The sequence below is a fragment of the Henckelia pumila genome, chromosome 3 (assembly GCF_033568475.1).
Source record: "Henckelia pumila isolate YLH828 chromosome 3, ASM3356847v2, whole genome shotgun sequence".
Taxonomy (NCBI): Eukaryota; Viridiplantae; Streptophyta; class Magnoliopsida; order Lamiales; family Gesneriaceae; genus Henckelia; species Henckelia pumila.
This window is the reverse complement of record NC_133122.1, coordinates 25,979,301-25,996,889: the sequence shown is the minus strand read 5'-3', so window position 1 is coordinate 25,996,889 and position 17,589 is coordinate 25,979,301. Positions and strand designations below refer to the sequence as shown.

The 17,589-nt window shown below is 35.5% G+C and overlaps 2 protein-coding genes across 2 annotated transcripts; both read right to left on the bottom strand.

The window, feature by feature from the left end:
• Nucleotides 1–10,362: 10,362 nt before the first annotated feature.
• On the bottom strand, nt 10,363–11,937 carry LOC140888301 (uncharacterized). Its single transcript, XM_073295986.1, has 6 exons — nt 11,779–11,937; nt 11,395–11,604; nt 11,228–11,320; nt 10,923–11,045; nt 10,722–10,841; nt 10,363–10,638 (listed from the first exon to the last, which is right to left on the bottom strand). The coding sequence occupies exons 1-6, from the start codon at nt 11,935–11,937 to the stop codon at nt 10,363–10,365; spliced, it is 981 nt and encodes a 326-aa protein (XP_073152087.1).
• A 1,470-nt stretch (nt 11,938–13,407) lies between these two features.
• Nucleotides 13,408–15,360, bottom strand: LOC140888300 (uncharacterized). The gene is made up of 5 exons (XM_073295985.1): nt 15,100–15,360; nt 14,655–14,751; nt 14,329–14,553; nt 14,035–14,112; nt 13,408–13,934 (listed from the first exon to the last, which is right to left on the bottom strand). Exons 1-5 carry the CDS (start codon nt 15,358–15,360, stop codon nt 13,408–13,410), a joined length of 1,188 nt encoding a protein of 395 aa, XP_073152086.1.
• Nucleotides 15,361–17,589: the final 2,229 nt, after the last annotated feature.

Genomic DNA, 17,589 nt, shown 5'->3' with positions numbered 1-17,589 from the left:
AAAAATGTCATAGTCATCACCGAAACTCCGTCGCCGGATTCCAGCCAATTTTTTTATTTTATTTTATTTAAAAATATGGGGCAGCCCACGGCTGCCCCTAGGATACCTTCGAGCAGCCCATAGGCTGCTCGAAACCACCAAAAAAAATATTTATAAAACAGCCCAAAATTGATAAATTTTGATTTTCTCATGCGGTTAGAAATTAACCTCAACATAATATCCATCAAATACTACACAAAAGAGTAACCTAGGCTCTGATACCACTGAAGGGGATCGGTTAACTCGTGCCCGGAAATGCAGCGGAAATATAAAATTTTTAACAAAAGAGATCCGAGCACTTGTGTAGTATTCAAAAACATAAACAACCATAGGGTGTTTAGAATTTTACCTATCAATCTCAAAGATTGATTTATGGCTCCAACCAAGTTGATAAACAACTAGGCTCTTGAAAAAGGTAGACTCAATCTACAAGCTTCCAAGAGCACTCCTTGCTCAAAATGGATTCGATACTTCGAGCCTCCGAATTAGGTCCACGAATAGACGATCTAAATTCGCTCTAAATATGCACATGAATATTTAGAGAATTTAGCATTGAGATATCATTTTCATCTTCCTCAAAAATGAAAGAAAAATTTTGGAGAAAATATAGAGAGGGTGTTCGGCCACTTCTCCAAAGGTAGAATGGAATTGTGTTTGTGTGTATATGATATAAGTCAAAGTGCACAAGAAGCCATGCATAGGAAATGCAAGTCATGCATGGGAATTGTGCCACCAATACAACCCTTCAAATTCCATCATACACACACATATATATATCATATATATATATACATATACATGCCTAATATATATATATAATATATATATATATTCAAATGGTATTTGAACTTATTTTAATTAATTATTAAACCTAAACCCATTTAAGTTTAATCAATTAATTAAATTCAACTTGAACTCATTCAAGTACACTAGTATCAATAATTATATAACACTATATTAATTTGAGCTCTACTAGACTCATTAGTGTTTAAATAATTCAGCATTTGAATTAATATAATTATTTGTACATTAAAATGTCTACTAGTGTTAAATTAATTCAACACTTGAATTAATTAACTAAGTTCAAAATAATAGTTTAGAAAATCACCATTTTCATAAACTAATTATTTTAAGTCAAATTTTAATCTTGGAACACATTCACAAATTAAAAGTTACTTATTCCATTCATTCTCCAAATTAGAAGTCAAACTTCTACCTTATAAACTCCTTTATAAGTAGTTCAACACATTGAACTTATTTTAATCTCAACGGGATCTAGAAAGCTAGTACTTGTGTGACCCTCAATGGTTCATTGATACAACTAGCAATGGGTTCACATCTCCATGTGATTCGGGATCAACAAGTCCCTTATATGAGCATACCCTATATAGCTCCATTCTTATTGATCAAAAAATTGATAATAAGAACGTCAGAAAACTCAAGTCTGATAGTACCCAACCAGTCATGTAAACGTCTAACAGCATCGCTTACATGACTCCCTAGGTATCAAATGATAGTGCCTGCAAGAACCAATCAATTATGGTTAGCGTACAGTATGGTCCCTTCAACTCATATATCTCGATCGATCGACAACCATTGGTTTATCGAGAGTTGTCATTGAATCGATAACTATGTGTCATGCCGTAGTTGCATCGAAGGTGTAATTCAAGAAACCCCTTTCTTAATTACCACCTACTCTGATCAGAGATTTCAAGCTACGTATGCATGAGATAACATAGGATATCCATACCCGTAGGTAAGCGGTGAATCCCCGACTACAATGCATTGACTCCTATATGTTTCATCACAACACCCAACATTGCCACCTGATGACCCCAGATGAGTCGGTAAAAAAGTCAAAGTGAAGCACTAGCATATAGAGTCTCCATGTTGTCTTGGGTCATAAGGACTAATGGTGTACAACCATAAACTAGGACTTATCCACTCGATAAGTGATAACCACTTGAAAATCCTTTAGGGAGGGTTCTTCAGTGCACTCTACAAGGAGCACCTATTTGCATGCTTGGACATCTCCATGTCCCCTACCAATGAAACATGGTACTCACATCGCAAATACTAGTCTCAAGCTCGAGCGGCCTTTATCCTTCTTTATGGCGGCTGAATCGACTAGGAACAGTTTAGAATATACAGTATTCCAAATATGAGTTTCATGATAGTCATCACATGACCATCTCATATTCTTTCTACTATTTGTATATTCAAGGGCTTTATCTATGCAGCTTGCATGGGTATACAGATAAAGATTTGCCAAAATAAATAATGTGAAATATTATTAAAATAAAGATTGTCATACAAGAGTTCTCACAAGGACCATCGGCCAACACATTGGCTCGACGGGCACCTACTCTAACATTATGATCCACGTGCCCGAACCTCTTATGAAGATCGAGCCATTTTTACTCAAATGCAAACGGATCTCATCAATATACAAACGGAAGTAAAGTTCTGGGAGACTGATCAAACTTTGAAAACTCCAGAAATATTTGTTTGGAAGAAACACAAATCACACTCCACATCCAGATCCAAACACAAGAAAAGCAAAAAGTCACACTTCCACTGAATCTTCCAACCATTCAATTGATCAGGTGTTTGAAGAACTTCAAAGAGAAACTTCAGTCGCTCACAATACAATAGATACATCCAATGAGCAGCAACTGCATACCTCAGGCACTGAAACTGCTTTCCCGAGCTTCAACTAATGAAAGTCGATGAATTCATGTCTCATATTGAAGCTGAGGATCATCCAACTCCTTTATTAACAGCACCATCTATGGAAGAAGTTGTGCCTCCACTGTCTTTCCAAGAGGAACCTGAAGAACCTCAACCAATCACTATGGAAGTACCATCCTCTCAAATTCTTGACCACATAGATGAGACATTCACTTTATCTCAGAAGGAAATCACAGAACCACACATGTCTCAAGTAGATGAATTATCCTTCTCAACTCCCACTGAACAAGCTCTGACAGAATCAAAGGAAGTCTCACACGTTTTGGAAATTCCATCTCAACTTGATGACACGCCTTCTCCAACCAGGTCTATTGATGAAGAAGCACTTCGGACATCCAATTAAACTGATGATCCATCAGTCACGCCAATTCTTATTAATGATGAACAGCTGCAAGAACCAGTACATGAATCATCAACATATGTACAAATCATCAACGATTCATCTCTTGATGATCAAGCTACTGAGATTGAGACACTATCGCCAAATCTATCTCTGGTTGTTCATTCAGCTCCTGGATCATCATCCTATCAGCCCAAAAACAAATAGAAGGTTGAGATGATCGCAACTGCACCTCTATCTCCTCCTAATGGACAGAAGACAGATTTTACCAAAGAAAATCTCTCATTCATTGGTAAAGGAACTCCATATCCCACATCAACGAATGATGATGATTGGTATCAGGCGATCTCTCAGATTGAAAACTCAGTCTATGCCATATCCAAGACTGTCACTAGTCTTAAAGAGAATCAACAAACAACCAACAGCAACATCTCTTTTCTGAGACAATCAATGAGTGCTGAGCTAGGTAAACTTCAAGAAAAACTTGCACTATTGGATAAAATCCTAGTAGACTCAAATCAACTGACAAGCTCACTGTCTCAACTGCAAAATTCTCATCAGTCTTTGGAGACAAAAGTTGACAACTTGAATGGATTTGTTCAATCTTTTCACACTTCAATTCAATCAAATTTTCAAGGAATTTCTCGGCAACTCAATACTTTAGCAAGCTTATCTCAGAATATTTTGCGAACTCAACATGAAGCTCAAGCTCTACATCGTAATACCTCAGCAGCTCATCAACCATCTCACAGCTCATCATTCCACAGATCCTCTTCCGATCGAAGATAGTTTATCTTTTATTGCATCAAGATTATTATGTTATCTACTCTTGTATCTCTCCTTCCGGATCTTTATTTTTCAGTTTATCAAAAAGGGGGAAGATTTATAAGAACTTTAAGATTTACAAGAACAATGAAACTGACTTTGTATGACATTGAATATTAGTTTATCATGCTAAATCTCAAAATTTTTATAAACACCAAAAAGGAAAAAATTGTTCGGAAATTTTGGTATTTACAAAAGAAAGCCAAACTAATTGAGCAACCAAAAAGGGATAAACTGATATTCGGAAATGATGACGTCACTATCAAAGGGATGCAGTTTACTTCGCTAAACTGAATCGCAAAACTGAATTGCTAAACTGATAGCGTCACTATCAATGACCGCGCTCAACTGGCTAAAGGGATGCAAATTAGTTTACCTCGCTAAACTGAATCCATCAGTTACCCTTGACAAACTGACTACATCAGTTTACTCACAACAGTTTACTACCCTACTATTTCTGGATAAGATCATCCGTACTCTGACACTCTGCAAAAGGTAGTGCCACGATACGAAAGGCAATGTCAGCTCCAGAATTCGTTGATGAAAGTGACAAATCAAACGGGAATAATTTGGAACTTATCTGAAGAATTAAAATTGGATTTATGACCGATGGAAATCCAAAGGGTATAAATAGAGATCTTGATCGATCAATACATATATACGCGAAAACACTCTGCTATTTTTACAAGAATATTCAAAGCATCAAAAGCTCAAGATTTGATCAAGGAACTCGAATCACGTACGCTCAAGTATTATTCTGATAATTGAAGGATCGATTTTTGTGCTTAGGATTTTGAGTTGTATTCATTCTATTGTATCATTAGTCTAGGACTAAAACTGAAGTGTTGTATTAAGAGTTCTTGTTTAGGCAGTGTCTAAGTCCTAAACCGAATTGGGTTTGTGCAAATTACTTGTATTAATCAAAGTCTTCTAGTGATATCCTTCCGAAGTGGAAGAAGGGGTGACATAGAAGTGTTTGAAATCTCCGAACATCCATAAACAACTACTTGTGTCATTTCAGTTTACTCACCATCACCACACACCCTAAACTGATATTCACTCAGTTTTTAAATCTGCAGCTTGACATATTTCCGCACATATTTTGTTTGCCAAACTGCATCTGACACTAAGATAAGTCTTGGACTCATTCATTAAACCGATTGAGTTCAATATTTCATACTAAACGGCTTGAAAGTATATTCATCCCCCCTCTAGACTTTCAACCGATCCTAACAACAGGTATTCGATTTCAGTTCTGAAGAGTTCACACGTGATGATTTAATTTTTGCACTTCACGAGATGGACGAAGAGTACCAGAAACTGTCCATATCTTTCAAGAAATTTAAACAAGGCAGAATGACCTGCAAAACACCTCGATTGAGCCCAATTGGGAACAGTAAATCGAGAACATAAGTCTTGAAGCAGAGATTGCCAAAGTGAAAACTTAGAACGAGCAAGTGAAGACAAACTGCTTGAAACTTATTGCTGAAAATAAAAAAAATTGAATGATTTGGTAAGATCATGGAGTAAGTCTTCAAGTTTGCTAACAAAGATGCAAGATTTGCAAAAAATTGCAGGAGACAAAAATGGTTTCGGATTTGGCAAAAATGATTGCATCGGTGAGTCTAGTACTCACCCAAAATTGAACATGTGCAAAAATAAGTACATACACTTTGTGAGGTCCAGTATGGGAAATGAACATGGAGAAATCTATGAAAAATCAATCCTTCAAGTTGGAAAGCCAGTTGAGCAAACAAACATGAAGAAGTTTGGAATTGGCTTTGTTCCTGAGAATATTAGAATTGAGCCAAATGAGATCCCTAATCGGGTCAGTAGGGTTCAAAGAAATTCTATGAGAGAAAATCAAAACCAATACTATAACAAATGACCTGTTCAGAAATGATTCATGCAATTTAACGACATAGAAAAGGGTAAACAACACTTTGTATCAACTGCTTGCCACACATCACGTCCCCAAACACAAACATGCACAAACTTTTAGGAATACTGAGACTAGTAAGTTGGTAAAACTGATCCAGATTTGGATACCTAAAGGATTAATCTCTCATGGACCCAATAAATATGGGTACCAAAATCATTCAACCCTGTGAATGCAGGTAACATGAGTTGAAGACTTGCATGATGCGGTTTGGTATCTAGATAACGGAAGCTCGAGACACATGACAAGAGATTTTGATACATAAGGTGGAGTATTATACTAGCATATACCAATGCACTCTGCTAAAATGAGTCGTGGTCATTGTTCTTAACTTTCATTTTTTTCCCAAATTTTTTTAGGTTCTCTAACACTTCTCTCTAAAAAATATATATATCATCAAACAATAACCCAATTGTACAGTAAATAAAAAAAACTTACACTAGTAGAAAAATCGCGTAAGACTTCGGTTAATAACCGAAGTCGTAGGACTTTTTTTTACCGAAGTAGTGTCACGTGAAGTAATAGAGTACTTTTTTACTTCGCTGAATCGCCGAATTCTTATACCTTAAATTACCGAAGTCTTTTGTCATTTTTTGGAGGCAGAATTGGACCGATGCCGAAGTAAAAACATATATTTTACTTCGCTCATTTCATAAGTTACGAAGTCAAACATATACTTATACTTCGGTAGTTAATGAATTTAATGAAGAAAAAACTATGATTATACTTCGGTCGTATACGAAGTGAAAGATTATGTTTTACTTTGTTAATTTCTTTTATCACCGAAGTAAAATTCAATCTTCTACTTCGCTTATTAATGAAATTACTGAAGCCATAGAATAGCTTTTACTTCATCAATTTCGTTAACAGACGAAGTGATATAATATCTTTTACTTCGTTAATTTCCTATATTACCGTAGTAAAATGCATTCTTCTACTTCGTCTATTAATGAAATTTCTAAAGTAATAGAATTTGTTTTACCTCGGTATTTTGATTAAAATACGAAGTAGAAGATAATGATTTACTTCGTTTATTCTAAAATTGCCGAAGCAATAGAACACATTTTCTAAATTAAAATTTAGATACAATAATGTCATAAATATATTTTTAAAACTTAAAAATACACTAATAATTAATAAATCCATCCCAAAACGACACATACATAAATCAACAAGTACTCTATCCACCAAAATAACCCGAAATTATATGCACATATCCACACATATTTCCTCAAAACTATATGTGTACACATCCACACGTATTTCCTCAAAAAGAAGTATTATCCCAATTTTAAATGACATATTCAACCACCTAAACATGTACACATCCATACTTATTTCCTCAAAAAAAAGTATTATCCCAATTTGAAATAACATATTCAACCACCTACATGCGAGTAGACAAATTCACTCCATTCACTTCTAACTTCATCAAATTGTTCTTGACTGTACGGCTTATTCTTGACGCATCCTGCAAACTGAAATTCCAAAATAGATAGGAATGTCACGGTAAACCAACAAGGCAACTAGTTGCAAGCCGAAATCCAAAGCAAAGAATAAGAAACAACCTATTTGGTATGCATGCTGACATGTATGATCAGCTTGTTATGTGTTTTAAAACTTGCCACAAAAATTGTTGTTAGCATGTTGACACTTTAAAACTTAGCAGATTGTGTTAGCATGCTGACACTTTAAAATAGATTTGTTCAATCCATATGCATGCTGACACTGTGTTCAAGATCCTCTTTGCTGCCAAGATCGATTTTTAGCAGATTGTGTTAGCATATGATGCCCAATTTATCAAGACAAGCCAAAAATAAAATGTAAAACCTAGAGAAATCTGCAGCTACTCATGACCATACTTGATTTGAGTCGGTAATGAACATGGTATATGAGTCTATGACATTAAAATCAACTGAAAATCTAAATTGCAAATAATTTCAAACGCAAAACTTACATACAATCTAGAAACTAAAAATGAAAAATAAGAACCTCGTCATAGCCAAGGATTCTCAAACATCGAAACCATGTAGTAGTTAATTCTTCAGTTCATGAGAAACTAGCTAAAACTCACACACAATCCTAATTTATTCTCATAGCAAGTAAAAGCATGCAAGTGCATTGAAGCCTAGGCTCAAGAGACCAGGCAAGGGAGGGCTTGAGACAAAGCAAACTACCGCATTATATTAAAAACTCTAATGCACCTTGAATATTTGCCATATAAAAACCATCACTAATGAACATTGTGCCTCGATCCTTTAGCACATGTGATTCAGCCAAAGGTGCTAATCAATTGTGCTTATATGACTATTTGGCTCTGCAAATGGTCCCACGAATGTTTAAACCTCATTAATAGGAAAGCAAGGAATTTAAGCTGTGACGAACTAGGGCTTTTGGAAATCCGTTTTCTTTTTTCCACTAATCACGCTTGAGAATTTTAGAAAAGAAATGCAAGTTATGGCTTAGAGCAGTGTCGAAGCAGTTTAAATGGTTTGCTGAGCCTCAGTTTACCAGGCATGATTGACACTCCCTATATGAATGAAGCAAGTTGAATGTATTACATAACGCAGGCATAACACAGGCATTTAAAATCAAATACTGAAGCATGATTCTGAAGGATAGCAGATATGGTATTGGAAAATGATTCAAATTGCATAAACATAAAACTAAACAAATTTGCAGTTGGCTAGATTGCTAACGTTATGCTTAATTGGCAAGCATATTTTGAAAGGAACCAGAGCATAAAATAAAATTTGAAACTCACCATCGTTTCCACCCGTATAACTTCACATTCAACTATTTCCTTCATATACCTCATCACATAATATCCACATTCAACACCACCACTTTGTTTCAGATTTCCCTATAATAAAATTGAAACTCAATTGCATCAATCACAATCCAAATAATATTTCCCTATCAATTCATGTCATTCATATGTAAGCACACCACATACCGTCAGTTGTTTAAAACATGGCCATTTAGGAATACCCCTCGACGCATTGTACAGCTTGACCCCACTACATTTAAAAGTAACAAGTTATTTTTTTCATATGTATAAGTAACTGCATATATAATATACTACCTACTTCATCACTATCTTTTTCCATGCATTGTCTCGACATCTGTTTGTAGTAGAGTCCAAAAAATATATCATATTTTCAGCTACATTGACGATGGTCAAGATCCAATGGTACCTAAAAAAATGTGATGTTGAAAGAATAACTTGCGAGTTTAGAAACAACATAAAATAATTGACTAGTATCCATTATATATTTAAAAATAACTAAAATCATAACCAGTGTTGTATGGGATGAGGCATACGTTGTCTCTACAAACCGCTTCCAACTGGTTAGCGATATGTTGTGACAAGTGACTGCCATCACTGTCAAGTGGGCATGTAGGTAAGTGGCCAGGATCCACAAATGAAATGCAATCTGTTCAGTCTTCTTCCTTCAAATATTTGTAGAGGTGACTACACTCAATATTACATACATGGGTGAAAAATTTATCATAGAATGGACACAAACAAAACAAAATATTAAATATGCAAACAAAAAAATTAAGTGCAACATAACATACCCCATGTAAACCAAAATCTGTCTCGCACCTATCTCCCTCATCTCCATAAATGGAACGATATCTTCTCTAATCAACTGTAGGCTTTGAGAACGTCCAAACATAGATTCCTCAAACTCTATGTGAATGCTGTCATCTTCGCCCATCAATCTAACAACATATGAGTAGATATACTTGCAAGCCATGGGTAACGTTTTTTCAATTTCCATGAACTTTTCACGCTGTCCAGAAACATCCATAATTGCAAATGGTTGAGGTTTCTCTTTCTACAATTTAGAATATTCGTACAATTTAGGATAAAGTAAAATATTATCCAAGAAACATATATGACAATTGCAAACATATAATACAGTAAAGCTTTTAAAATACCTTTGTCCTTGGAAAAATTACCAACACTTTTGGCCAACCAACGATGGCTCCAAGTGAATCCTTCATGACCATTGGTCCACAATTCATTGGGATTGGAAGCTCTGCTGCTTCATCTAGGACAACGTCAATCAAAACCTTGAAGTTCTCTTCCCAAAGTGGAAGATCTTGAATCATAACATTTGGACCTCCACTTGATACTATTGTGCCATATGCCACCACATCTCCACGTTTTTTCACGACAACGGGGGATTCTTTCCCCTCCAAGAACAATAAATTATCATATATACATATATATGGCATGCACGTATTATTGAAATTGACTTCAATTATTTAAGCTAAGTGAAATAAAACAGGCTGGCTATATAACCTTCCAGTCAACTAAACATCCAAATTTGAATTTCAGCCAGCGCTTGGGGAAATAAAACAGGTGGGCTATGTAACCTTTCCCACACACGCACTGTTATATATATATATATGTATTATTTTATCAGTCTCTTGGCTTAAAGTCATTATCAATGATCTATGAATTGGTCCTCAAATAATCTATACCAAATTTAAATTCACGTGAAATCGAGTAATAAATAACCTTCATGTTTGGAGGGCCGCATTCATAAAAACCTTCAAAATCATCAGACAGCTTTGGGTTCAGATTTTTGGATGCATTTGGGCCCTGAATTTTGGATGACTTGTTTGATGCTACCATCTCAGAAGCTCGATCGGTGATGATTGGCATAACAGCAGCAAGCTGCACCTTCAATTTCTCCAACTCCTCCTTCAAAAGTTTAGTCTCTTCCAACTATTTTTGGGAGATTTCCATCGTAGTTGTAGGGACTGATTCCCTTTTCTTTCTAGGAGTTTAAAGAAAACTTGAGGTGTTACAAATCCGCCGACACCTCGAACCCTTCCATAATGTTCCTGACTGCCTAATGTAATGGTTAGGACATCATTCATTCCAGAAACTTTGAACTCTTCAGTCTCCTTCTTTTCCAACAAGTCATCCTACATTTATAAGCATAACAAATCAATCCAAGAAATATATATAACAAGGCATTATGGAAATCGATGAAGTTAAAAATTTACATTTTTTGCAGCGATTTCTGATGTCTCTGTATTTGTAATTTTTCCAGCTTTGTCTTCCTGAGCTTTGCGCCAAAGAACTGATCTGTCAACTTCTTCATCTTTGGCAATTATATTTTTCTCCTTCTGCAATTCAAAAATTAAGAATCTTAACTGAAGGGCTATCAAAATATATTCAAAAACAACATAGAGGAGAATTATGGACACCAAATGTGATTAACAGAAAAATATATACAAGTACGTAAATTCATAAAAATAAAACAGTGTATTCTACACGAAAAATGACAATCGAATGATCCAAAGCTTACCAGCTCAGCCTCCAAGCCAATGTAACCTTTTCGAGACAGTCTATGGTGATATTTACAATGCTTGGTCCGGTCCTTTTGCTTTTCATGAGTAATCTGTATCAGTATTTTCTTCATTTAAGTACGGAAATTAGTAATTCTTAAAATAAACATGAAAATTCTTAAAGTACCTCCCATGATGGATCTAGTCTTGCATCCACAAATGCCTTCCAATCTGCTACTGGTAGCTGATATTGACTTGGTGGAGAAATCAACGTTTCAGGATTATCTCTGTTGGGCCAGACAGATCTACTAGTCAATTTGTTTTTGAAATCTCTCCATTTTTGAGCTGCTGAACTCATCACAGCTGACTGGCTTTGTGGCGCTACTTCAAAGACATTCTGAAACAAAATATGTTAGTTGAATGATTGAATCGAATGGATTCAATCCTATAAGGAAAATTTATGTTTATAGACAAGAAAACAGTCAACCTAGAGAGTAATACAACAATGAACCAATTAATGTTCATATTTATTATGTTTAGAAGATAAACTTACCGATATCTCTTCCCAAACCTTCTGTTTTATGTTTTCTGGAACATCAGGCCACGACTTTATATTGATTGGCACCATGGATCTAGCAATGGAGCCAATGTATGATTGAAGTGCCTTCCCATTTGCGTTGTATGTTGGCCGCCCCAAGTCATCATAGTCAATCTTTGCTTTTTTCCCCATCTTGCAGCTGCAGTTTGCTTAGCCATCAATGTACGACCTCGCTTGTTCTTTTACACATCTACATGTTCTTCTCCATTAGTAAGTACATGTGGCTCTGCATCTCCACTAGTCTTATCAACACTTAATCCATGCATTTCCTCAACTGCAGCTTTATTTTTCTGCCTTCTCTTACTCAGTATATGTGATGTCCACTGGATAAGAATATTCAAACCACTATTAACATATAATGATAACATAAATATAAACATAAACATGATAAATAATAACAAAATACATAATAACATAGACATAAACATCAGAAGGGGACAGGAGAGTTCATAACATAAACATTAATAATAACAATAATAAAACTAATAAAAGTTCATAACATAAATTTTTGAAGTACATAGAGTATCTTTACTCATACATAACAAAAAATGACATAAAAGTGCAAAACATCATTTTTTCTATTCGATTCCCAGACACCCTCGTGTTCTGTTCTAAAGTATCTTCCATGAACGGGAATTTCATGAGTAACAACATTGTCAATTGGTCGGGTCTCGGGAATATTAGTCGAACAATCATCCTCCCCCTCATAACACCTATTGGGCACTGGGAGCACAATAGACCATCCTTTTCTTGCTGGGTCATCAATATAAAAGACTTGATTGACTTGACTTGCAAGGACAAATTCATCATTCATGTGCCCTCTTTTGTTCAAATTGACCAAGGTGAAGCCACATTCGTCGTTCTTTATTACTCCATTGTCATTCGCAACCCAATCGCACTTGAAAAGTGGAACTTGAAATTGATGATAGTCCAACTCCCATATTTCTTCAATTACTCCATAGAAAGACACATCAGCCATCAAAGGATTTTTATCTTTGGCACTACTAACAAGCATGGTGTTCGCGACTAGAGAAACCCCACTGTTTTGGCAAACTCTCTCATCATCTCGCACCTTTGTCTGTTATAAATTGCTATTTACCACATAACTACTATACTTGATGACTTGGGAGCGTGGTTCATGAGCCAACTATGTCAATGTCGATGTCGTTCCACCACTGCGGCTGTCTATTTCAGCAGCCACTTGAAATTTATTCAATTTGAAAGAGTGATTAAAATAGTAGATGCAACTTACCGCAAAATGCTTTAAAAAAATATTTATTCATCCACCTAACCTTTGCACGAAACCAGTCAATGAACCTATTATTGTGGGCATCTTGTATCCATCTTTCATCTTTCTCTTTTCTCGGAAATATCGATTTCAAAAAGGTCTTGTGTTCACTGTGGAAATATTTTTCAATAAATTTTTAAAAGACAGCAGATATTGACAGATAAAAAAAGTGCAGAACTAAGTATTAATGCAATAACTTACATTATGTAGGGAAATACTTCTCCAGTATTTTCCAGCACAGTCAAATATGCTTGTAGCATATCACTTTGTCGCACTGTCATTGGTGTGTTACATGCTAAGAAGCCAGAAACGTTTTAATTGGGGTCTCGGATTGATTGAGGGATCCCAACAGGATCAATTCCATTGAGGTATTCAGAACAAAACTCAATTGCTTCTTCTGCTGAATATCTCTGAACAATGCAACCTTCAGGATGTTTTCGACTGCCTACATAACTCTTAAACACTTTCATGCATCTTTCGAATGGATACATCCACCGGAAGAAAACAGGTCCACATAATCGGACTTCTCGAACAAGATGGACTGTTAAGTGCACCATAACATCAAAGAAAGAAGGGGGAAAATACTGCTCCAATAAGCAGAGCGTAACAACCAAGTCAGATTGCAGCTTATCTAACTTGGCTACATCTATAACCTTACTACAAATATCTTTGAAGAAGAAGCATAATCTTATGATGGCGTATCTAACATATTTTGGCAGCACATCACGTATGAGTATTGGCAGGAAATGCTGCATTAGAACATGACAATCATGATATTTCAAGCCAGACAACTTCAGCTCAGACATGCACACAAGATTCTTCATGTTCGATGAGTAACCTTCTGAAACTTTTATATCCATTAACTACTGGCACACTTGTAACTTCTCTTTTTTTTTTGTGAATGAGCATGCACTAGGAGAAAGATATGTTTTTTTTCTCACCAAATTTAGGTTTCAATTCAGGTCTAACTCCCATTTGAAGCATGTCCAACCTAGCTGCCACATTGTCCTTAGTTTTTCCTTTAACATTCATCAAAGTATTAATGCGGGATTCAAAAACATTCTTCTCGATGTGCATAACATCGAGACAATGTCTAACATGCAGGTGTTTCCAATAAGGAATATTGAAAAAAATTGACTTCTTCTTCCAACATTTTCTCAAAACTGTTGCTCCTAAATCCTTTTCCTCTGTACTGCCTTCCACATTATTCTCCTATTCCTTTTTTCTCTTTTTACCTTTGACACTGATCTTCTTTCCAAACTCACACTTTATGTTCAAAATCTTGTCATATAAGGTAACCCCAGATAATGGTGTAGGTGTTTCTCCATGTTCTTCTACGCCATTGAACTCCTTAGTTTGCCTCCGATAGGGATGAAACCGTGGTAAGAATCGTCTATGACCAAAAAATGACATTTTCCTCCCATTTTCCAAATGCTTTGAATAAGTATTTTCTCCGCATACTGGACATGCAAAATAACCATGTGTAGTACATCCACTAAGATAACCATAGGCAGGAAAGTCATTGATGGTCCATAATAAAACTGTTTTAAGAGTGAAAAACTATTTTCGATTAGAATCATAGACACCATCAACTCCTTCCCACAATCATTCAAATCTTCAACTAGCACATCAAGGTAGACATCTATATCGTTTCCTGGCTGTTTAGGTCCAGAAATGAGCATAGTTAACATGATTAATTTCCTATTCATGCACATGTTTGGAGGCAGATTATATGTGGCCAACATGACTGGCCAGCAGCTGTACCGACTACTAAGGTTGCTATGACGATTAATGCCATCAGCTGCAAGTGCTAAGCAAAGATTTATTGGCTCACTTTCAAAGTCGGGCCACATATGATCAACCAACCTCCAAGATGGTGAATCAGATGGATGATGTAACTGACCAGCAACTCTTGTGGTTTCTTTATGCCAAGTTAAAATTTTTTAGGTCTCTAAAGATTTATACATAAGTTTGAATCTTGGTATAGGGGGAAAATATCACATCACCTTGGCAGGAACACCTTTCTTCTCAATGTTTTTCTTGGTTAGATTCCAACGCGACAAGCCACATTTAGGGCAGCTTACACAGTCTTTATATTGTTTTCTATAAAGGATGCAATCATTGGAACAAGCATGGATCTTTTCATGACTCAACGACAAACAACTCAATGTCTTTTTTGCATCATACGTTGAGGATGGCAGATTGTGATTATCTGGTAGCATATCCCCAAAATCTGTTAATAGATCTGAAAATAGAGCATCACTCATCCCATGCCTTGCTTTGGTATTGTACAGTTTCACTAGTGCACTCCACTTTGTGTAATGCTCACATCCATTGTACAATGGTTTCTCTGCTTCCTCCAAAAACTTCACAAATTCTTGTGGATTTTCTGTATAGTTCTCTTATGTTGTCTCACACATATTAGTTGTTTCAAAGTCTTTGTGATAATCATCAATTGGATCCTGGTTGGTACTCCAATTTACTCTATCATTTTTGGCAGACTCGCCATGCCAAATCCAATTGACATAATTTTGACTAAAACCACGAAAAAAAGATGCTCTCGAATGGACGTAACCGGTCCTTTTTTCAGATTTATACATTTGCAACAAGGACATTGAATTAAATTGGGGTCAACATGGAGATTTTCCAAACAACTGCTGATGAACTGTTCAACACCCTCCTCATACTGTTTAGATCTTCTATCCGAGCGAATCCAAGATTTATCCATAATTCACAACTTATCTTCAACAAACAATTAAATTTATGAAATTTATATATAATAACAAATACTAAAAGATTAATATACAAGAATCATGAATGATTTCCACTTCAAGCACTAGTTACTTGGTTTTTAAAAACCAAAGGGATTTTTTAAAAAATGGATGGCTTACAACCACCTCTATAGCGCAAAACATCAATGTGACTCCAAAATTCAATGCTAATTTTAGGAATAGTTCTAGAAAATAATTTTAAATTCAAATATGACTGAGCCAAGCTCAAATACAGGAAACTGTTTTCAAAATCAAGAATGAATACTTTTGGTTGCAAAGTAAAAACTAAAAATTAATTTTACTAGTGAACAGAAATAAAAAATATAATATGCAAAATATTAATTTATTTAAACAGAAAATGAGCGAGGAAGGTTGTATCTAATCTAATTCAGAAAATGCACTGCCACTAAGATTAACAGGGAAGGACCACTAAAACATGATTGCTACAAGAAGATATTCACCACAACGAAACTTATAACCACTATGACAAATAACTTACTTTTTCAAGCACAAAAGCTAGGAAATTAATTTAACAATCGTATCGAGCACAATTACAAGCATAAGAAATGAAATTCCCGACGCGAACAATGAATCATCATATAATCAAAATATTGTAAGCACAGGGAGAAAATATGCGATCAGGTTTAATTTCAAAGCACATTAAAACTCCACCGAAGCAGAACAAGTTCTAAAAATACCTGCTTTTGTTGCGGCAGTGAAGTTTGCTGCTTATACAAGTTTCGTAGTCTTTTAACTTCTCTCTTGAGCAATTAATGCTCCACTACAGAAACATCCAGAAAATTAAAATTAGATTCCATAAAAAACTTTTCCAATGTGTAGTGCAAGAATCCTTGTTTAGATTTGTTAGATTCAGGTGCGAGCGACTAGAGCTAGGATGCTACTTTCAAGTTCAGCTTGTGTCTGAAAAGTACCTGCAACAAAATCAGTAACACATGTTATAGTTTTTAGCTCACCGTGAGTGAAAGAAAGCTACCAAATGCAGTCTCATTGCCCTAGTGGTGTATAGAGTATAAACCAACACAATATCACAATTATTTTCTTTGAGCATCTCGAATCCGCTTTGAAATTGATACACGTTGAAAGGATTAACATGTCATATTGAGTAAACCTACATTTCACAAGGGAAAGTTGCATCTTTTTTAAATCAAGTAAGTTAATAGGAGGAAATTAAATACCGTACGACACAAGTTGAATCAACAAAACAGAATAAGTACTGTTTGTATGTGTAATGCGAGGGGAAATAATAAATACTTGTCAAATTGTTGCTGAAGCAACAGAAGCTATAGTGCTGGAAAACCAAAAAAAAAAAACAGATGGAGTGGTAACTATCAGAACAGTAGATTGTTTAGCAAAGAAAGCAACATAAAATAATTTACTAGCATTATATTGTGGAATGATTCAGGCATGTCCCAGTGCTGGGATCCAACACTCCAAAGACCAAACGAATTGATAGGTAACTTTTTTTCAGTGTTTCCTCCATTCAGACTGTCATCTACTCAGTATCACTTTCCCATTCTATTTTGCATCAAACCCTTACACGTTACTTAACTTGTCCCCAAGCCCCTACATGAAAAACTCTCTAACCAAAGACCAAAGCTGCTTCTAACCACAATGGCATAGAATAGAATAGAATAGAAAAAAATAGAATAGGTGGCTTTACTTTACTTCCTTTCATGACAAGATGTTATAACCATACAAACAAGT

What these genes read in the sequence shown, in the direction of transcription:
- LOC140888300 (XM_073295985.1), bottom strand. Translation starts at nt 15,360, where the DNA reads ATGAGTGATGCTCTATTTTCAGATCTATTAACAGATTTTGGGGATATG. An exon ending in AAAGAAGATCAGTGTCAAAG is followed by an intron (nt 14,113 to 14,328) that starts GTAAAAAGAGAA and finishes TGAATGTTAAAG; the next exon opens with GAAAAACTAAGGACAATGTG. An exon ending in TGAATTGAAACCTAAATTTG is followed by an intron (nt 13,935 to 14,034) that starts GTGAGAAAAAAA and finishes TAAAAGTTTCAG; the next exon opens with AAGGTTACTCATCGAACATG.
- LOC140888301 (XM_073295986.1), bottom strand. Translation starts at nt 11,937, where the DNA reads ATGGGGAAAAAAGCAAAGATTGACTATGATGACTTGGGGCGGCCAACA. An exon ending in CAGAAAACATAAAACAGAAG is followed by an intron (nt 11,605 to 11,778) that starts GTTTGGGAAGAG and finishes ATTTTGTTTCAG; the next exon opens with AATGTCTTTGAAGTAGCGCC. An exon ending in TTGGCTTGGAGGCTGAGCTG is followed by an intron (nt 11,046 to 11,227) that starts GTAAGCTTTGGA and finishes TTTGAATTGCAG; the next exon opens with AAGGAGAAAAATATAATTGC.